At 33.9% G+C, this 23,389-nt stretch overlaps 1 protein-coding gene across 5 annotated transcripts in view; it reads right to left on the reverse strand.

Moving 5' to 3' along the window:
- The window catches only part of LOC114337211 (synaptosomal-associated protein 25), a 137,757-nt gene that overhangs the window by 22,114 nt on the left and 92,254 nt on the right, over positions 1–23,389 (reverse strand). For all 5 annotated transcript variants that reach the window (XM_028287621.2, XM_028287628.2, XM_028287637.2 and 2 more), the window contains exons 5-6: positions 18,511–18,628; positions 6,826–7,099 (exon numbers count right to left, since the gene is read on the reverse strand). In XM_028287621.2, the coding sequence (XP_028143422.1) occupies positions 6,826–7,099; positions 18,511–18,628 (392 nt within the window). The remainder of the gene's footprint in view (positions 1–6,825; positions 7,100–18,510; positions 18,629–23,389) is intronic.

The raw sequence follows: 23,389 nt of genomic DNA on the forward strand, positions 1-23,389 counted from the left end.
TAGTTTATATACCATGCTGAGTAGAGCTATGGGGCGGTAGTTTTCTGGCTTATCGTTTGATTTGCCCGGTTTCGGAATTGCAATTATCTTTGTTCGCTTAAGTGAGAAAGGAATGTTACCTGACTGAAGTATATCATTAAAGAACATTGCAAGCCACTGTTTCGTGTATGCACCACTGTGTATCAAGAACTCTGGATGGATACCATCAAACCCAGGTGCTTTACCTGATTTCATTTCTTTCAGCGCATGTGTGATTTCAGAAATAAGTATTCTTGCTGAATATTCGGAGTTCGTTCTGTTCATTTGTTTTAATGCCCTTAAGTCTCTTTTCACGTTGGTAGTATGTGTTCGATCTCGTGGAGCTCTGGATAGAGATACTATATGGGAGGCAACCTTGTTAGGAGACATTTTAGACTCTCTGGATTCCAGCTGGTTAGCTCCTCCAATTTTCCGCAACAAGGACCATGCCTGCCGGCTTGATTTTTTGAAGTCAAGGTTTTCGACAGTCTTTATCCATTTTTGGCGTCTAGCTGTATCGATGTTGTGTAAAAGCTCATCGGCTATTTCTCGGTCCCACTTTCGAGAAACTTCGTGTATAAGTCTTCACATGTTTCAGTCCATCCAGGCACATATTCTTTGCGATACCCCCTAGGGATGGTTTTCTTGGCAGTGCTTATTACTGCGCCCACAAACCTCTCATAATGTTTGCTGGTTGGAGGGACCCAGCTCAAGGTCCGGTCTAGTTGTTCAGAGAATTTCTTCCAGTTTGCTTTTCTAAGATTCCACTTGGGTCGAGGATATGATCTAATTATTGGAATTGATATTCCGATGGTGATAAGCACCGGACGATGTTGAGTATGTGGGAAGTCTGCAAGGACACTTCTCGCAGTTGTTAGTGGTCTGTCATTGGTATCTTTTGAGACAAAACATAGGTCTGGGTTATATTCTTTTCTCCATGCAGATGAACTAACTGACCCAATTGAAGCCGGCAATGGGATAAGACAGGAGGATTCCTCGAGTCCTTTATTGTTCAATCTGATCATAGACGAAATAATAAAAAAAGTAAGAACTAACACCAATTTAACATAACCGCCAAAAACTTTAACATGTTAATTTCCTCAAAAAAGACAAAATGCATGGTTATAAGAGCAGATCCAATAAGATGTAAATTGGAGCTGGAAGGTCAGATAATAGAACAAGTGATGGAGTTTAAATACCTAGGCATCACACTATCTAGCTACGGAAGGCTCGAAACAGAAGTGGAAGATCAAGTGAATAGAGCAAATAGAGCCGCAGGTTATCTGAATGACACAATATGGAGAAATAAAAATATCGAAAAAGAAATGAAAGGCAGAATTTACAAAACAGTCATCAGACCAATAATGACATACGCGGCAGAAACACGACCCGACACAGGGAGGACAAAAAGATTGCTCGAAACAGCCGGAGATAAAAATCCTTCGAAAAATCGATGGTAAGACTCTATGAGACAGAGCTAGAAGTACAGATATACGACGGAGATGCAAGGTGTATAACATTAATAACTGGGTAAGAAACAGAAGAATAGAATAAAATGACCACATAAGCCGAATGACAACAAATAGAGTAGTAAGGACGGCGAGAGACGGTTCCCCAATAGGAAGACGATCAGTGGGAAGACCACGAAAACGATGGAACGAAAACTTACTAGAGGCACATTGAAAAAACAGACAGAGTCATGTCTATACAAAAAGAAGAATAAGAAGAAGAGGATGGAATTATCGACCAATGTTACACTAAAAACTCACCCTGTATATAGTGTATATTATTTCAAATAAACAATTTGAAGTTTTCATTATAACATAAAAATAAATTATGTAGAAATACAACAGATGGCAATAACTAACATTTTCTTTCAATTTCTTGTCATATTGATAGATTGAATCGGTTAGAACATAAAACAAAATATATGTTTAACAAATGTCTATGGCATTTGTACGTTTGCTTTGTTAATATTGCTATGAACTTGGTGTTTTTGATTTTGTATTGCATGTTTACTCACACAAGATAGGAATTGCAACAGATGTCTCATCATTGTTAAAAATATATTGTATTTTAATGTTAGATAAATTAGTGTTCAGTTAAATTATTTATTTCGAAAGAAGCTATTTCAAACGGTGCTCTGTGGTATGTGGAACGTTTCCTTGAAAATGCGTTAAATGAAGAAATAGTTCTCATTCAATTATCTATATAGTAATATTAAAAAAAATTGACTCGTTTATACACTCATTTTTTTTTTCGAGAAGTGAAGACTGTTAAACTGAAGATTCGTCTGCAATTCAATTCCTCTAGATAGTGTTAAAGGACAATATTAGACTACACTTCCAGAAGACCATAACCTTCAAACCTGGAGTCAATATTTTCGTTGCGTGCCTTATCAAATCCCCTTGACGTTGGCGATTAATATGATAAAACTTTTCGATGTTAAGAGGCTACTAGGCGGGTCATCAATATTAATTCGAGAGATAGTAAAAGTTCTGCGAACATTTGGCAACAGTGCGTCGGTAGTACGTGGCACTATCAATGAAGAAGGCACAATATTGTGATAATATACACTGTCATGATTGTAACTATTTCTCTATGTTGCCAAATCAGTCAGTTAAGTTCGATTTCTTGTTATAGATAATCGATTTTGGTACCGTAAAATGGGGTTACTTTGACCGCTGGGGTGAATTTGACCAAAAACATAGAAAAAGATCTATTGTGTTATACTTCAGCCACCCTATATAATTTTTAAATTTATTTTTAACGATTCAAATTTATAAATATCTAAGAATTCATTTTTAAATTAAAAAAAAAAGAATTAATATTCCAAGGGTTGTTAAATCCACCGATATAACCAATTAAGAAAAAATGGTTTAACAAACGGTCAAATTAACCCAACCTAAAAGAAAAATAAGTTTAACAGGCAAAAACCATATACGGTCAACTTCCCCCCAAATGGGGTGAACACCAAAGGCATTTTTAATTTTTTTTTTCTAAGTCATGATTATTTTCTTGTAATTATAATCTAAGCTACTGAAAGTAGACGGCTAAACCCATAACATATTTGCATATAGAAAAATGTAGCAAAATTTAAAATATGATTTTTATAGGATTAAAGTACAAAATTGGTCAACGTCACCCCATTTTACGGTAGTTCGAATGTGACACAAAATCTAGGCATGGGATAAAAAGGTTATATGAAGAAAGTGTATTTTTTATTCTTCTTAATGGCGGTACAGACTCGTTTTTGCAATATTTTATTTATTTATGGAGCAATTTCAACATACTAACATATTTCTCAAATTGGGCTCTGTACCGCCATTCTTTACTATATTACGTATATGTGTGCCAAATAGGTAACTCAACAAAATATTCAAAATTAAGGCTGCAATCTTGGAACGCGTTTTCCGTCTTGATGACGCGCCAATGTAGCCTCTTACGCTATTCTAAACAGTTATATTCTCCTTATCCCGGTCCAACTTGTGATATTTTTTAACCAAGAGACTTATTTTCTACCAATTAACCTTTGTCCTTTGCTTTTTCACCTCATAATCAGTTATAGAATATTCTAGCGACTTATACAACTTTTTTTCAAAAATGTTACTGTTTTGTTTTCATCAAAGGTGGTTTTCACCGTATCTTTCATAAAATGTGGTCCAAGATTGATCATTTCTGCAAATTGAACGAAATACAAGGTGGGCGGTTAATTTTGCCGGTGAGTGTATTTTTCTCTAAACAACGAATTTTTGAATCGATTTCTTCATTTAACACTTTAATTTGAAGGGAATTCAAACACTCCAAATAAAAGTAATAGTCTGGGAGGTAGCGTCAAATTTTTACGGTGATTTTAGCACGGACTCTATGAATTTATTTTGGTAGATAGTACTTGTTTGATAACAAAAATGTCTGTCAGCTGGCGCTACTTAGGGGCTTTTAGGCAAGAAAAGATGAAATATGAAAGTAGATGGAAAAACCCTACAACTTATATGTCAAATATTTCTCTCTGTGCCTTACATCCATAATGGCATGTAGTTAGAATACCTGCCTCCTGGCTTTCACCCAGGCGAGTCGGGTTCGATTCCCGGAGTCGGAAATCCATTTTGTTTTTAAAATTGACATTTCGATTTAAAAAATAATTGTTTTTATAATAGGTACCACGTTTTTATTATTTATACGATACAATATAAAAAATTATTATAGAAATAATTATTTTTCAAATCAAAATGTCAATTTTAAAAACAAAAAGGATTTCCGTCGCCGGGAATCGAACTCGACTCGCCTGGGTGAAAGCCAGGAGCTAGGTATTCTAATAGCCAGGGAGGTAGTGTCAAAGACCGGAGCATTTTAGCATGGCTGCTTTCTTTTTATTTAATTAGGTATTAAAAAGCTTATTAACAAATGATGTGTCAGCTGGCCCAAAACCGGGGATTTTAGACAAGAAAAGGTAAAATATGAAACTTGATGGAAAAACGCTACAACTTATGTCAAATATTTATCTACGTGACTTACAACTCTTAATAGCATTGCTGACTTCTCTCCTAGCTTTCACTCAGGCAATCCGGGTTCAAATCCTGGCGTTGAAATTTTTTTTTGTTTTTAAAATTGACATTTTATTTTGAAAAATAATTATTTTTATAATACCACGTTTGTATTATTTATACGAGACAATATAAAAAAATCTGTATGTCTTTTATAGAATTATGCATAGAACTTATGAAATAGAACTATGCATTTGATCATAAATATTATGATTGACCTTAATAAGTAAAGTTGTTGTAAATGAACCCCTGAAGCTTCCTGAGTTACCTAGTACGACCAATCTAAGTGAAAAACGGGGTTGCCCTCCCCACCCCCTCCCGACATTTTTTTTATTTTTTGGACAAACTGTTTTTTCTTAATGTAATATGATGTAGAACCAAAAGATACATACAACCCTAATTTTTCACTTTTCTATCACCAACCCCCATTTTTTAATAGGAATCTAAATATTTCCCTGTTCTCTATAATAGGTATATAAAAATGGATGTTTGTCTGTATGAGGAGCGAGTTAAATTAATACTAAATATGACACATGACTCTTTGTCATGTGTCATGAAATATATCCAGTGGTTACAGCCAATTCCTTCCAAACGCAATATATCCAATAGAAAATAGCTATCGAAAGTGTGCAAATCAATCAAAACACAATAAATCCAGTATTCCGCTGAATAACGCCCTTATTATAAAAATAATTTCACAAATTTGTTTTAAAACAAAAAAAAATTTCAACGCCAGGATTTGAACCCGGATTGCCAGAGTGAAAGCTAGGAGAGAAGTCAGCAAGGCTATTAAGAATTGTATGTCACGTAGATAAATATTTGACATAAGTTGTAGCGTTTTTCCATCAAGTTTCATATTTTACCTTTTCTTGTCTAAAATCCCCGGTTTTGGGCCAGCTGACACATCATTTGTTAATAAGCTTTAGAATACCTAACTAAATAAAAAGAAAGCAGCCATGCTAAAATACTCCGGTCAAATTTGACAGTACCTCCCTGGCTATAACTACACCGGTTATAAAAGCACCGGTTTTGGGCCAGCTGACACATCATTTGTTAATAAGCTTTGAAACGACTGACTATACTGGGTGTTTGGTAAATAATGGGCAATAGCTTAACCCTAGATTCCTGAGGTTAAAATGGGTCGATTTAAGCTAACTTACCTTAGTACGAAAGTTGATAATAACCGAAATCAAACCGAAAATCAAACTTTTATTTTATATTTATTCTTGAATATTTCCTAACAGGCATGGGATAATAATAAGAAATTTGGTAAGCGGGGGTTTTTTGGGACGAGAAATCTAAATTCGCTACCAATAATGATGTATTACCCAGAGGGCGCCACATACGCCTTTCAGCGCTAATTTAATAGGTTCAATTTTTTTATTACCAACTCTACATACGTTTTGAATCAAAACTTTTATTCTCTTAACATTTTAACTTAAAAAAGGTATACTACATTCATCTCGATAAACTCAACCATTTTCGAGATAAACGCATTTTAAATCTGCGAGGCAACATAATTTCTTGCATAATATCATTGTAGTGACACCTGAAAAATAACTTAAAACCATAAAAATTTACAAAAATGTATCGTAAATTTCTTCAAATGGAATTTGCGATATAATGACATAAATATGAGAACTGGCACAATTATATGGTTTCAAGTTTATTCTTCGGGTCTAACTGTCTAACTACAATGATGTTATGCAAAAAATTATGTTGTATCGCAGATTTAAAAAGCGTTCATCTCGAAAACAGTTGAGTTTAGCGAGATGAATGTAGTATACCTTTTTTAAGTAAAAATATTAAGAGAATAAAAATTTTGATTCAAAAAGTATGTAGAGTGGGGGATAAAAAAATTGAACGTATTAAATGAGCGCTGAAAGACGTATGTGGCTCCCTCGAGGTAATACTTCATTTCTGGTAGCGCATTTAGATTTCTGATCCCAAAAAACCCCCGCTTACCAAATTTCTTATTATTATCCCATGCCTGTTAGGTTAGCTTTTATTATCAACTTTCGTACTAAGGTAAGTTAGCTTAAATCGACCTATTTTAAACTCAAGAATCTAAGGTTAAGCTATGGCCTATTCTTTACCAAACACCCTGTATAAAAAACAGCCATGCTAAAATGCTCCGGTCAATCTTGACGCTACCTCCCGGACTATAATCACTCTGTAATAGAAGCAAATGGACACCGAATAACTTACCACCATCCACAGTCAATTTAAAATCTAGAATAAAAGAGCAAACCAACAAAATTACCTTGAGATTGATACGATCGATTTGCCTATTTTGATTTTCCAACTCCGAACCCATATCGATAGCCATGTTACGCAGATTACCGATCATGGTGTTGACTTGGCCGACGTTTTCTTCCATTTCGTCCTCTCGCGCGTCGTTCGTGATCCTGCCGATGTATCCGCCTTGAGGGCCCATTCCGTTCCGATCGTCCATCATTCGTTGGGGTTGGTTGTTGACGACTTTTCCGTCGTCGTTGCCCTTCCACGTTCCTTCGTCTTCTTTGAACGATGAGCCCCTATAACACACGAGATTTAAGTGGTATGATCAAATACGATTAACCAAATACTAGAGCTTCACGATATTCGATAACAATATCGATATTGTATTGATATCGTATCGAAAATCAATATGATACCGATACAATACATATCTGGGCAATATTAATGTCGATACGATACTCATTATCTGAAATCAGTACAATACTCTTTAGTCCAGAAAGCCACTGCGCATCCGCTAAGAAAAATATTCTAATTCGGATTTTTTGCACAATCTTACTCAGAAAGGACTCCTTTTAACAAATTTGCATGTAGTTTTTGACATATAAGCGATTAAAAATTGAAAAATTGCCAAATCGGCCATTGTGAAAAACTGAAAATTTGAATGTTGCCAAGGTAAGTAGATATTTTTTAAACATCGATTGATGAAATGCCGAAGAGTTTTTTGCAATACAATATTCAAAACTCCTTTGTTTTTTAATTGTTAATCAGGCGTGCGCGACACTATTTTCCACCGTTGCATGTGTATACAGTTATGGTGCAAATGAAAGAAATAAATTAGTTATTTCGTACACCGGTGACTTTAAGGAAAAATCCCGAAACAGGTCGATTTTTATTTTTAAGTTATGATATTGTGGCATATATGGTATACTAGTGACGTCATCCATCTGGGCGTGATGACGTAATCGATGATTTTTTTAAATAAGAGTAGGGGTCGTGTGCTAGCTCATTTGAAAGGTTCTTCAATTCTCTATTCAGTAATATAAACATTTACATAATTATTTATACAGGGTGTCCAATAATTTAATTTTTTGTCAATTTGTCAAATAATTTGATTTAATAAAAAATTTTTAGACACCCTGTACAGTAAAACCTCGTTATAACGGACCTCTATTTAACGGACTTCGGATATAACGGACCAAAAATCCGGTCAAATATAAAAAAATTAAAAACGTCCTGTTAATATTATACATACTTAACATTGCACATACCAAGATACATTGCATAACAACGGAGTCCCCGTGGATCCCAAACGCTATATTTTACAAAGAATTTCAATAAACTTTTTATTATAGCATAATGAGGACACATTTCTAAATAGTCTGATTTATTTTAACCCTATTTTTATATAACGGACTTTCGGCTTTAACGGACACCACGTTCCCCCAATTAGTCCATTATATCGAGGTTTTACTGTATAAGTAATTATGTAAATGCTTATATTACTGAATAAAGAATTGAAAAACCTTTCAAATGAACTGTCATCACGCCCAGATGGATGACGTCACTAGTATACCATATATGCCACAATATCATAATTTAAAAATAAAAATCGACCTGTTTCGGGATTTTTCTTTAAAGTCGCCGGTTTACGACCTTTCATTTGCACCATACTGTATACACATGCAACGGTGGAAAATAGTGTCGCGCACGCCTGATTAACAATTAAAAAACAAAGGAGTTTTGAATATTGTATTGCAAAAAACTCTTCGGGATTTCATCAATCGATGTTTAAAGAATTTCGACCTACCTTGGCAACATTCAAATTTTCAGTTTTTCAAAATTTTTGAGGGTTAAAAATGTCCGATTTCGCAATTTTTCAATTTTTAATCGCTTATATGTCAAAAACTATCAACTTTAGAGAAAAGTCACTAAGGACCTTTTCTGTTTGGAATGATCCAAAAAACCTAAAAAAATTTTGTTGCATGCAAAAAAAAATAATTTTAGGAAAAAAACAAAAAAAAAACGTTTAAAAAATTTTTGACCAACTTTTAGTCCTGGCAACATGCAAATTTGTTAAAAGGGGTCCTTTTTGAATAACATTGTGCAAAAAATCCGAATTAGAATATTTTGGCTTTCTGGACTACTTGTATTGTCGATACGCTTGCCTCGATATTTAGGCGAACAAAAAGAAACGACAAGACGGATCTTAATAATTCTTTTTGCATTCGATTCATGAGTACACCAGGAAACTTTGTGACCCCTAGCCATGAGATAATATTGAAAAACTGCATACAAAAAATGCATTCTTAAAGTGCATCTTAAACAGACAATAAAAAAAATTCAGAACTCGTCAATTATCGGCGGAAAGAAGTTTAATTTTGTTACTCGGGGAGTTTTTGGGGTCGCTGAAAACGAATATGATGTCGTAAGTGATCTCTGGAGTACCTGGTGCCCAGGGTACCTACTGTTTACCTCATCTAGTGGAGTTTTCAGCAAATTCATTAAAAAATTAGTCAAAAATCATTACTCGAGGGGTTTTTGGGGTCGCTAACGACAAATATGACATCGGAAGTGATCTCCTGAGTACCTAGTATCCAGGGTACCTACTGTTTACCTCGTCTTGTGGAGTTTTCGGCAAAAAATTTATTAAAACATTAGTCAAAAATTATTACTCGGGGGTTTTTGTGTCGCTGACGACGAATATGACATCGGAAGTGATCTACGGAATACCTGGTGCCCAGGGTATCTACTGTTTACCTCGTCACTTCCGATGTCATATTCGTCGTCAGAGACCCCAAAAACCCGCGAGTAATGAATTTTGACTAATTTTTAATGAATTTGTCGAAAACTCCAGAAAACGAGGTAAACAGTAGGCACCCTGGGTACCAGGTATTCCGTAGATCACTTCCGATCTCATATTCGTCGTCAGCCACTCAAAAACCCCCGAGTAATGATTTTTGGCTAATTTTTTAATGAATATTCCGAAAACTCCAGAAGTAGGTACCCTGGGCACCAGGTATTCCGGAGATCACTTCCGATGTCTGTCGTTAGCGACCCCAAAAACCCCCGATTAATTATTTCTGACTAATTGTTTAATAAATTTTTTGCCGAAAGCTCCACAAGACAAGGTAAACAGTAGGCACCCTGGGCACCAGGTAGTCCGGAAATCACTAACGATGTCATATTCGTCGTTAGCGACCCCAAAACCCCCCGAGTAGCGATTTTTGACTAATTTTTTAATGAATTTGCCGAAAACTCCTCAAGACGAGGTAAACAGTAGGTACCCTGGGCACCAGGTACTCCGGAGATCACTTTTGACGTCATATTCGTTTTCAGCGACCCCAAAAACCCCCGAGTAACAAAATTGAACTCATTTCCGCCGATAATTGACGAATTCTGAATTTTTTTATTGTCTATTTGATGTTTGCATGTATGCAGTTTTTCAATATTATATCATGGCTCCGGTTCACAAAGTTTCCTGGCGCATTCACGAATCGAATGCAAAAAGAACTATTAAAATCCGTCTTGTCGTTTTGTTTTTCGGAGGTTCAGTGCTTTATTGCTTCCACTATGTGTAAAAGTCTCGGGCATAGTGTAGAAACAAACTGGTAAAGGGCAACACCGATTATCAGTACTAGGACTAGGAGAAAAGGAAATTATCCTAAACAGTCTTCTTGTTAGAATACCGTAGGTGAGACTGAAACAGTTAGAGGGCTGCGGTACTGTGATGCGGAAAGCAAGTAGGAAACTAGTACCATAATTTTTTTCTTGTCATGTTGGAAGAACCAAAACAAACGCCTAGTCCCATGCAAGCCTTGAATGGCTAAGGGGGCGAAGAATCTCCTGGTTTTAACTTGATTAGGTATACAAAATTTCTGCGTGGAATATCAGACTACAAAACATAATTCAGGAAATGAACAAAATTAACATAGATATGGCATAAGGGAATTGCGATGAGAAGACACAGGAATAACTAGACTAGTGGAAAAATCCATAACTGCTCAAGCGATGATAGCACATATCCTAACCACTGACCTAATCTGATATTCTGATTGGCGAAAATTGGTGCGTCTCCGTCAAGAACATTGTTCCGATCCCAGAAAGAGTCATACTCATTCAGGAAAGTTAATATGTATAACTTTTATACAAGCCTACGCCTCTACAACAGAAAAATCAGAAGAAGAACTAGAGCGATTTTATCAACAGCTAGACTTGTAGGTGACTCATCATCACCATCAACCTGTACGCGTCCACGATGAACAGTCTTCCTCATCTCTTTCCATCTGTCTCTGTCTTGTACGGCCTGCATCCAGTTACTGATAATACGCTTCAGGTCGTCGGTCCATCTGGTTGGTGTGAGTCCTCTGGTGACTAAGAATCACAAAATGAACATCGTATTGAAAGATTTGAACGAGAAAGTTGAAAAAGGAACCGTATATCACATATGTAATTGTAGAAGATGCCAAGTCACACAACCAATTGTAAAACCAGAATGTTAATGCGGATTGATTCACCGCGACAAACGAATCGGAAGAGCCCAAATAGGGCAGCAATCACTCCGCTAGGAGTGTGGATGCTATGATGATGATGATATCACATATGTAGTTGAAAAATATGGTCTTGGTCAGACAAACCACAAAAGGGATAGATTGATACAGTACTGCCAAGACAAATATTCGTTTATAACCAAAAAAAGAGGTAAAAAAATATAGGATTACAAATATAGATTGAAAATGTCAATTTTTCAATGACCCTATATAGTAAGTGATACAAATGCCGCAAAACCCAAATATATTAGTACTTTACTACTACTTTCTCTCAGCTCTTTATTTATTTCGTCGCTCCAACTTTTTCTCGGTCTACCTCGTTTTCTCTTTACTTCTGGTTTTAATATTTCCTTTGGTATTCGTTGTTCATCCATTCTTTGTATATGTCCGAACCAGATAAGTTGTTTTGTTGTTAGGTCATTCGTGATTGTTCGTTTGATTCCCATTATTTCTCTAATGCGTTCGTTGGTAATCCTTTCTCTTTTAGATCTTCCTGCGGCTCTTCTCCAAAAATCCCTTTCCGTTGCTCTCAGCGTTGCCAGTGTTCTTTCTTTCAGTGGACATACCTCACAGCTGTATAAAGTGATACTTTTTACTATAGTCTCATATATCCTCTTTTTATTTTCTTTGCTGATGGATTGGTCCCATAAAATGCTGTTTAACATTGTGATGGCGTTTCTCCCAGACGTATTTCTCTCTCTTATGGTTTTGTCTAATGTTCCATCGTGTGAAATATTGGTAATACCTAGATACTTGTAGTCACAGCATTGCTTTATCGTGATGTTATCGTCTAATATGAGATCTTTTTGTTCTCCTCCAATGCACAAGTATTCGGTTTTCATTTTATTTACTTCTAGACTTTATTTACTTACTTCTATATTAGTAATTAAAAAACCCCAAAACTTATACAGTGCGTCCATAAAGTAACGCATAAATTCATTATTTCATAAACCAGCAACATTAAGAAAAAATCCCGAAACAGGTCGATTTTTATTTTTAAATTCCGATTTTTTGGCATATATATCATGCCAGTGACGTCATCCATCTGGGCGTGATGACGTAATCGATGATTTTTTTAAATGAGAATAGGGGTCATGTGATAGCTCATTTGAAAGGGTATTCAATTCTCTATTCACTAATATAAACATTAACATAATTATTTATACAAGGTGTTCAAAAAAACATTTTTTTAATTAAAATAATTGAGACAAAAACAAGAATGTATGTAATTTACTTAATTCAAACTACGTTTTACGGTTGTCAGAAATCAGGAAAAAAATGTTTATTTGACAAATAAACATTGTTTTTCGCTTAAATTCAATGTTAAAGCTGCCACCCACCTGTCTCTTGGCAGTTTGAACATTTCGTTTAAGCGAAAATCAATGTTTATTTGTCAAATAATTTTTTTTCTGTTTTCTGACAGTAGTAAAATGTATTTTGAATTAAATAAATTACATGTATTCTTCTTTTTGTCTCACTTATTTTAATTAAAAAATGAACACCCTGTATAAATAATTATGTTAATGTTTATATTATTGGATAGAGAATTGAATACCCTTTCAAATGAGCTATCACATAACCCCTATTCTCATTTAAAAAAATCATCGATTACGTCATCACGCCCAGATGGATGACGTCACTAGTATAATATATATGCCAAAAAATCGTAATTTAAAAACAAAAATCGACCTGTTTCGGGATTTTTCCTTAAAGGCGCCGGTTTACGAAATAACGAATTTATGCGTTACTTTATGGGCGCACTGTATATAAAAAGCAACTGAATATTTCATTAATAACAGAAAATTCCTTAAAAAACTCGTTAACTAATATAAAACTGCCTAAAAATAAAGTCTTAAAGTCCTCAAACATTTCTATTCAGATTTTCCCTTGCGTGTATAAAATCAATACCCTTGCTACTATTCCGTTCAAGTTCAAACGTACACTGACGTCTGCCTTCGGATTTCCTAAATCAACTTAAAAGGTTCTTTTATATCCATGTAACGAGTCCTTTGCCTTTTCGCTCTTAAGAGCGACGTTTAATAAAAAGTGTTTACTGAATCTGTTGAAAAGAAAATGGTCCTGATGAAAAGAGTAGAATCTTTAATGAGGCTAGTGGATGATCTGGATGACCTACGGCCTTCGGCTTTAGGGAATAAAATTTTGTATGACAAAATTTAATATTTAGCTCCTGTTTTCACAATTGTTTCGTCATAATTGATGGATTCGACCGTTACTTGATGGAAGTTCATTTTATCTAACAATAAAACACTAAAAACGTTTGTTTTCTATACTTCCACAAAATTTATTATAACTATGTGACTACAGCTGTTTCGGCAGAGTGCCTTTCTCAAGTGATTTAGTTTATTATGGGTTTGCCTTTTTAAAGTCTTTAACTGAAGAGGTTGAGGAGTGGGGAGCTGTTTGTCTCAAGTTGGTCATTCAGAATTATATCTGTATTTTTTAATTTATTAATTTCCATAGATTCTAATAAAGACTTTCTCTTTCGGCTCTTAACTCTTAATATATTTGTTTAAGTTGTTGTTAGTTCTGAAACCTGGTGTTATTCCTTTCTTTTTTATGTATCTGGCCATTTTTGTTGTTATCTTGCCAGTATATGTGATAGAGCAGAAGGTACTGGGTTCTTTCTGTGGTGGTGGATAGACTAATTTCAGGGCTTTCTTATGGAGTTTTTGGTTTAAAATTTTATTAATTGTTTGTTCGTTATAGCCATTGTTTACTGCTATTTGCTTAATGATGTTCAGTTCTATTTCGAAGTTATTTTTTGACATGGGAATTTCTGTCAGTCTATGTATCATGCTATGGTAAGCTGCTAATTTGTGTTGTGTAGGATGAGATGATGAATTGTGTATAGTTGTGTCACTTGAGAAAGGCACTCTGCCGAAACAGCTGTAGTCACATAGTTATAATAAATTTTGTGGAAGTATAGAAAAGAAACGTTTTCAGTGTTTTATTGTTAGAATTGTTTTGTCGTTTATTGTGACTTTTATTTTCTGCAATCTTCTCTATACTATTTTTATACAGATCTTCTTGCTTTTCACAAATGAAGAGCAGAAAAGTAAGAAGCCAACAGGACGAACTTTTAAACAATGTGATGTTTGCCATCAGAAAAGACCAATAAGGTTAGAATTGCTTCTTCCTGGCGTAGTTTGTGACGACAGTATAATTTTATCGTCTAGAGTACGCCAGTGTATTAAGCAAAACGTGTTTTTATACCGTCTTTGACAGTATAAAAGACGAAAAGGAAAGCCATTTGATCATTCTTGGTGCGTTGAACTGAGAATAATCAACAAGGTATAATAGGTGAGTTAAGTATATCCCGACCTTATTTCGAAACCTTCGGAACCCCGTTTTCTTGGCGAGCTGAACGATTTCGACGGTTCATAAACCCCATCCCTTAGGAGAGCTAATTGTATATCCTTACATGTCTTTCCCTCTAGCGAATTGAGCAAGATGTCCTCTCCTTATATTGTACATTTCACGTTAATAAAGAAATGCAATTCTTAATCCACTCGATCGTAGTGTAGTATCATTCATGCATGTATCAAAAAATATCGTCACATCGGCCCGAGGTTTACGAAAGTCCGATATGTAGATTGTAATTAACAAAAAACCATAAAATCCTTTATTTTTGTTATACAGGGTGAGTCATGAGGAACTGTACATACTCCTACCTCGTATAGAGGCTCCTATGGGGAATAACAAATGACCATTAAAAAGTGTCTGCTCCCATTGTTTAATAATATACAGGGCGAGTTTCGCATTTTGACAGAAATTTGTATTCGACATAATTTTTGAACGGTTAGATCGATGTGCCTCTTATTTTGGCCAATCGTTACACTATTACCACCTAATCAACTAATTTTTTCAAACTAGAAAAAATCAGGTCCGGCTTTAAAAAAATTAGTTCGTTTGGGTCTTAGAAAAAATTTCACCCTGTATAAGCTTTTTGAAAACTCTAATATGAATTTTACAAATTAGACAAATAGGCAATTAAAATGGCATATTTATTTTTTTCCGCACACGATTACTTAATTTTTTATAAAAAAATCAAATTTCACAATGAATTAAAAGTTTGGTAAAGTGAACCATAGATTTAAAAAAAATAACTTTTATTACAAAAATTTATTTTTTTTGCACAAATAAGTAATTTATGTTACCATCCAATCAACTGATTTATTCAAACTAGAGAAAAATCAGGTCCGGATTTAAAAAATTAGTTCGTTTTGGTCTTAGAAAAAATTTCACCCTGTATACGCTTTTTGAAAACTCTAATATGATTTTTACAAATTAGACAAATAGGCAATTAAAATGGCATATTTATTTTTTTCCCCACACGATTACTTAATTTTTTATTAAAAAATCACGGTTGATTAAAAAATCAAAATGAAAAAAAATGAACTCACGGTTTAACTCGCTACAACTCTGTTCCATTTTAATATTTTTTTTCTGAAATTTTTACAGCACATACCTCTTACCATTGTGAAGACTATGAAAATTGTTGTAGACTTTCAGTCTTCTTCTTGTAAAAGTTGCAAACTTGTAAATCGGAAAAATTAGGGGGGAAAATTTAAAATTTATCAATTTGATCACGTCTATGTTGAACTATAGAGTCCAAAAGAAGTGTTATGGGAAGTTTTAGATCTAGACGTGTTATAGAAAAAAAAAATGGTAAAACTTTTAATTTTAAGAAAAACGTTGTTTTTGTAAATTAATTTTTGTAAAAAAAGTTAATTTTTTTAAATCTATGCAAAAACTTTGCCAAACTTTTTATGCATTTTGCCAAACTTTTTATGCATAGTCAAATTTGATTTTTTAATAAAAAATAAGTAATCGTGTGGGGAAAAAATAAATATGCCATTTTAATTGCCTATTTGTCTTATTTGTAAAATTCATATTAGAGTTTTCAAAAAACGTATACAAGGTGAAATTTTTTCTAAGACCCAAACAAACTAATTTTTTAAATCCGGGCCTGATTTTTTCTAGTTTGAATAAATCAGTTGATTGGGTGATAACACAAATTAAATATTTGTTCAAAAAAAATTCATTTTTGTAACAAAAGTAATTTTTTTTAAATCTATGGTTCACTTTACCAAACTTTTAATTATTCATAGTAAAATTTGATTTTTTTTTTATAAAAAATTAAGTAATCGTGTGGGGAAAAAAATAAATATGCCATTTTAATTGCCTATTTGTCTAATTTGTAAAAATCATATTAGAGTTTTCAAAAAGCGTATACAGCGTGAAATTTTTTCTAAGACCAAAACGAAGTTATTTTTGTAATCCGGGCCTGATTTTTTTCTTGTTTGAATAAATCAGTTGATTGGTGGTAACATAAATTAAATATTTGTTAAAAAAAAATTAATTTTGGTAATAAAAGTTAATTTTGTTAAATCTATGGTTCACTTTACCAAACTTTTAATTCATAATCAAATTTGATTTTTTTATAAAAAATTAAGCAATCGTGTGCGGAAAAAAATAAATATGTTATTTTAATTGCCTATTTGTCTAATTTGTAAAATTCATATTAGAGTTTTCAAAAAGCTTATACACGGTGAAATTTTTTCTAAGGCCCAAACGAACTAATTTTTTTAAAGCCGGACCTGATTTTTTTCTAGTTTGAATAAATCAATTGATTAGGTGGCAATAGTGTAACGATTGACCAAAATAAGAGACACATCGATCTGACCTTTCAAAAATTATGACGAATACAAATTTCTGTCAAAATGCGAAACTCGCCCTGTATATTATTAAACAATGGGAGCAGACACTTTTTAATGGTCATTTGTTATTCCCCATAGGGGCCTCTATACGAGGTAGGCGTATGTACAGTTCCTCATGACTCACCCTGTATTTGTTAAAATCCCTATACAGGGCTACATCACAAAACAGAACTAGTTTTCAATCGGTTGACCGATCATCATCAGTGTTTACCTAAAATGTGTATAACCTGGTAAAATAATGCAAAGTATTTAAAATTTTGACTACGATCTTAAAAAGTTGTAGGTTATACTCACTTGAATCTAACATGCTAACCACCAAAGTAAAAAATATTTGGGTAAAAACCCTTTATAATTAATCCGTCATAGGAACATAGAAAAATGATGTGAATTTAAACATGGAATTTTAAAATATCCAATGTTTCATGCTCGAGGTACCATTGAGCTCAGTTTGACTTGTTCACAGCATGGCTGTATGGAAGCAAGTGGCTTTGATGGCGGAAATTCTGAATGATGACATGACAGAAATGACAGTTCCACCGGAAGTTAAAATTTCCCTGCTAGTTTTGTGATATTTATTGTAAAGTTTGTTAAATTATGAACAATAAAAACAGTCACTCCCACTGTGGTAAATAATCTGTTAAAATGAAAATAAACTTGATGTAAAAGTCAGAATATTTATAATGAAAGAGATAGGCAAACCACATTACACGTTAGAACGAAAACTTGAATAACGTTATTAAGCCCTCTTATGCGAACATCTAGGAGTTAGAAAAGCAATTTTATGTTGATTTCAAGTTATCGATTTTTTCCCAATGATTGGGAGTTGTTACAGTATGTGGTCAATAAAAAATCACAATGGGGGTGAAAGAGGTGTAGAACTGTCTCATAATCTGGGAGGGATGTATAAGACAAGCTCAGATTCATGCGACTATTTCCCAAGGGCCCTGCAGGCTACCTACTCAGAACTCGACAAAACAGGCCGTCATATGATATAGTTAACCATAAGGGAGAGGGTTGAGTGTTAGAGGTTTATGAGATTATAATGAAAATGTGACATGAACGGTACCCAGAAAGAGTAGTGAGACTATTAAATTTAGTTATAGTGTGAATAGATGGGGTGAAGATAGTCATAGAAAAATTAGGGATGAAAATTTAGAGATGGAGATGTATGTGGGTGATGATAGCAGATGTTAGTTTGTATGTGTATCATTGGATAGATGATAGTGGCTAATGGGTAGAGATGAATAAGGAAAGAAAATCATTATGGATTGTGCCAAATCGACTGTAAATGTGACTGTAGGAAAGTCAAGGAAGTAATAAAGAGGTGGGAGTAAAATTAACAAGTAATTAACGCTAATTACGATATATTTTGTATGTTTTGGCTTAAAACACTTAAAACTATTGGCTTTTACTACTTACTTTTGACATGGTAACACACAAAGGCCACAGCATTTTTCCATTCCAGTCAAATTCTTTTCAGCCTCTCGCATATCGGTGTTGATCTGGTCCATTCCATCCTCGATCCGGTCCAATTGTTCTATACAAAACATCAAACATTAATAAGAAAAATTTACCAAACATATCCGATTATAAACGATGGTGTATAGGGTCATGTAAATGTAGAGTTAGGCATGCGCATGCTTTTCTATGGTTACGATCTAATGGACTATGAAAAATTAATATTGGTCAAAAGTGTTCATTATAATAAGGATACAAGTTGAATGATTGTTACTGTGGCATAAGGACACAGAGAAATTTTAGAGATTAAAATTACATTCGATTTTACATGTGTTCGATTTGAATTTAGTTTAATGCCCAAACGTGATATTAGGAAAGTAATTGGTAAACACGAGAATGTAATTGGTATCATAATACAGTATATATTTACTATTGTACAACTGTACCTTGTACAATCCGCGAGACGCGTATTTAAAGCGAAAAAGGTAGATAGATTCAATTAGTTGACAGTTATAATGTTGTAGCAATCCGATCTGAGTAAATTGTATGTGTGTTAAGGCATAAAATAGATTCAAAAATACTGACAAGGTACTATACTAGGTAGGTACGCTTTGTGCATTAAAATAAGATTTTTTTAATAGTTAAAATAAAAAACTGTTTTTAAATAGATAACACAAAAAGTATGGGTGGGTGAGCTAGTAGCCTGCTCATGTGCAAACCGTAAACAGTTGATGTTTATGCCGCAAATAAGTCAATAAAACAACTTGTGCTAAAATTAAAGGCCAATGGGTGGCAGAATAACAAATAGAGAGCCAGTAAATGAGATCCAGACTAGCACAGAACAATGTTCTTGAAAATACCTGTAAAAGAACAAACCACCAAAAACGAAGTAGGAGAGAAGCAGACAGGTTATACTAGCAACCTAGTATAGGAGAGAAAGTAGCAACCTGGCCCACTCTACAGCATAAAAAGCAAATAAAAACGAGAAAATGCTCAGAAATTCCATCTAATTCAGATACTCAGAAAATGATTCAATCTTGATTCTTCAGAGAAACTCAGGATTATTCTTAGTTCACCTAAAAACAAGTATGTCTATTATAGAAATCATTTTCTTCTGGTCTAGAATAGCCGCTTCTTTCTGATGGTGGTTGCTATTGTATTATTATTCGAGTGTGTTCCCCTATCGAAGCTCGACCATATTTTTGGCAAATTCTTATCTTTTTTGGGTCTTTCTCAGCAAATCGTTCTAGTCCAATGTTGTTCTGAAGCTATTTCTTTGTGGCATTTTTGTAATTAACTATTCTAAATGGGAAATAGGTCACAATTTAACTAAAAAAATTATTTTATTAACGTTTCGACGTCCACATCGGACGTCGTTGTCAAGATACAAAATATTAATAAATTAAACAAAAATTTCGTTGCTTAGTAAAAAATTTTTCTAATAATTTAATTTAATCTGACTCATTTATATCGGCAATTCAGACATATATTATACATTTTAAAGTTTCTTCTTCTTAAAGTTCCCTCTCCTAGAGGAGGTTGGATATCATAATGGCTATGGTCACTTTGTTTGCTGCTGCTCTGAACAGTTGTAATGAACTACAGTTAAACCATTCTCTAAGGTTCCTGAGCCAGGATATGCGTCTTCTTCCTATGCTTCTTCTTCCTTGGATCCTTCCATGCATAATAATTCGCAGCAAATCGTATTTTTCTCCTCTGGTAATGTGACCCAAATATTCCAGTTTTCTAGTTTTTATACTCTTCATAATTTCTAACTCCTTATTTAGACGTAGTAGCACTTCAACATTGGTAATCCTTTGAACCCACTGAATTTTCAATATTCTTCTGTAACACCACATTTCGAACGCTTCTATTCTTCTTATGTGTTGTCTCTTCAATGTCCAAGCTTCCATTCCGTATAGCAATATAGAAAATATGTAGCATCTTAGAGCCCTCAATCTGAGAGGCAACGGAAGGTCTTTGTTTGTAAGCAGTGTCTTCATTTTTATAAATGCTTGCCTTGCAGTTTCAATTCGGACTTTAATTTCTTTGCTTTGGTCATTTTTGTCATCGACCCAGGTTCCCAGATATTTGTATGTCTTTACTTTTTCTATTTGGGTTTGCTCTATCATTAACCTTTCATTTCCATGTTCTGTTTTTGAGACGATCATAAATTTAGTTCTTTTCTTGTTTATTTTTAGTCCGTATCGAATGCAATAATCGTTAATTCTATTTAGCAATTCTTGTAGCGATTCCAGGGTGTCTGCCATTATAACGGTGTCATCAGCGAATCTTATGTTATTTACTATTCTTCCGTTTATAGAGATTCCATCACTTAGCTCCGCCATCGCTTCCTGAAATATGGCTTCACTGTATAGGTTAAACAGTAGCCCTGACCCCTCTCTTTATATCAATATTCTCGTATTCTTGTTGTTCTATCTTGATATTGGCCTTTTGATTCCAATACAGATTTATGATAATTCGTAAATCTCGTCTGTCTATATCTCTGTTTTTCAATAATTCTATTAGTTTTTCATGTCGGACCCTGTCGAACGCTTTTTCGAAGTCGATGAAACAGGAATAAATGTCTAGGTTCATATCTAAGCATCTTTGAGAGAGGACATTAAACGCAAACATTTTAACGTAGAAGACTTTAAAATAATATTGGATTAAATTAAATTATTACAAGAATTTTTTACTTAGCAACATTTTTGTTTAATTTATTAATATTTTGTATTTTGACAACGACGTCCGATGTGGACGTCGAAACGTTAATAAAATCGTTTTTTGAGTTAAATTGTGGCTTATTTCCTAATTAGAATAGTTAATTCGTATGTTTTTAGCAGGAGCACTGTCTTCAGTCTGGTCTAAATTTGCACTTAATCTTAACCTTACTTACAAGCTGTAGAAAATCGTATCTATTTTTTCTAATTACATGTCCGAGATATACAGTTTTCCTTTTTTTATTATAATTTGAAAGCATTCAGAGAAGATCTTCCAAGTTGGTAGTATGGGAAGTCCAAGGTATTCGTAACACTGTTCAAACTGGCCACTTTTAGCGTCCACGCTTCAACTCCATATAACAGTGTGGAATATATCTACTACTTAACAAAATTGTACCGTAATTGCAGATAGACCTATCGCGTAAAAGGTTTCGTATTGTCAAAAGGTGTGCCCTGATCATTTGAATTCGGGCTCGGATTAAGTCAGAATTTAGATCTTCACTGATCCAGCTGCCCGAGTATTTAAACTTAAGAGACTTTGGTTACCTCCGTACCGTATACATTAATGGCATTGGTTGATTCAGATTCTGGTTTATCACTAATATATTCGTATTTGTGGTATTGATTGTTCCCAATAGATCTCCCTCAACTGATGTCTGGTCAAGCCGTTAATGTAGGTTTTCAGGATTCTCTGCAATTACAACTGCTTTATCGGGATATCTTATCCATTATGGCAAGCTGAAAATTGATCTAAGACTTAATAGAGCAACGAGTATGTTTCGTAATCTGAGCTTAAGGCACGTCTTAAACTTAGGATCTGTTGGTACAACCAGGCATAAATATTAAGAACAAAACTGCAAAAAACTAAAATTCTGAGAAGGTCACCAAATTGGGCCGATTTTAAGCGTTTTTCTTAGCACATTGCTCAATTGTGGAGCTTAAAAATTATTTAGAAAAACATTGAGCATAGAAAACAAATGTTTATAGAAGGAACTTGATTCTCAAGGGACAAGGGATCAAATGTGGCTGCTATCGTGGCAAATAAGATAGTGTTGAGAAAGTCTACGTTTCAATATTCTCGATGAACGGTAATTCTAAGAGCGTCGGCGTCGTTGAGAGACCCGATGAAAGAATTCTAAGATACTTAAAGAAATTATTAAAATATGTAGAATACAAGGTATAAAGCAGAACACAGTACATAAAAGATTCAGCATAGTAATAATCAACGATTTTCATATGCTATCAACTGAAGAAGGCATAAAAATGTACAAAATAATAAAAAAAATTAATCGTAAAGCGAATAATGAGTGCCAAAGGAATAAACATTGAATGAAGACCAGGCAACTTTTTTCACGTCAACTAGACGCATTTGTTTTAAATTTTGTCCGTTAGAAGCGCAATAAAATTAACAAAATATTTTTAAAAAATTAACAATGTAAATGGTTTTATTGTTTAAGTTACTTGTATGAAGGATCGTTCTAATATTTGAGGTAGTTTTTAAGGCTCTACAGTTTATCGACCGACTCTTTTAAATCAATTATCGGGGGTAATTATACAAGTGCATCAAAATTATCGATAATTTTGCTTGAAAGCGTATTTCCAGAAAATAAACGAGAGTAGTTTTTTTTAAGGCAATACACTTGAAAGCTAACTTATCTGATTATTTTGATGCACGAGTGTAATTTAGGGAGAAGATTACTCGAAGAAAGTGAAACTATCAAATGAAGAAATAATCAATTTTTAAACAATTTATTTAACAATACAACAAAACTCAATCTTAAAAAACTAATAATTATTAAAGACACAGTTATAATAATTGTTTACATTATCTCCCGATTCCTTTGGATGTGGATTTAAATTTTTGGAACAATTAAAAACATGACAGTGCAATCTTCGATTTCTACTATGCAATTAACTCTGTAATCAAGCGATAATTGTCGAGTAGACAAATGGGTGAGTGTAATTTTCTATTATTACACGTTGCACCCTTATCCAATGAACCACTTTTGACCTTATAATTTTAAATTAGTTTGGAGGCTCTAGCAATTAGTTCAGAAGCGTTAGATTCAATCAGGACATGCTATTAGTACATAATGTTGGAGAATATAGTATTGGCA

The sequence above is a fragment of the Diabrotica virgifera genome, chromosome 8 (genome assembly GCF_917563875.1).
Source record: "Diabrotica virgifera virgifera chromosome 8, PGI_DIABVI_V3a".
Classification (NCBI taxonomy): Eukaryota; Metazoa; Arthropoda; class Insecta; order Coleoptera; family Chrysomelidae; genus Diabrotica; species Diabrotica virgifera.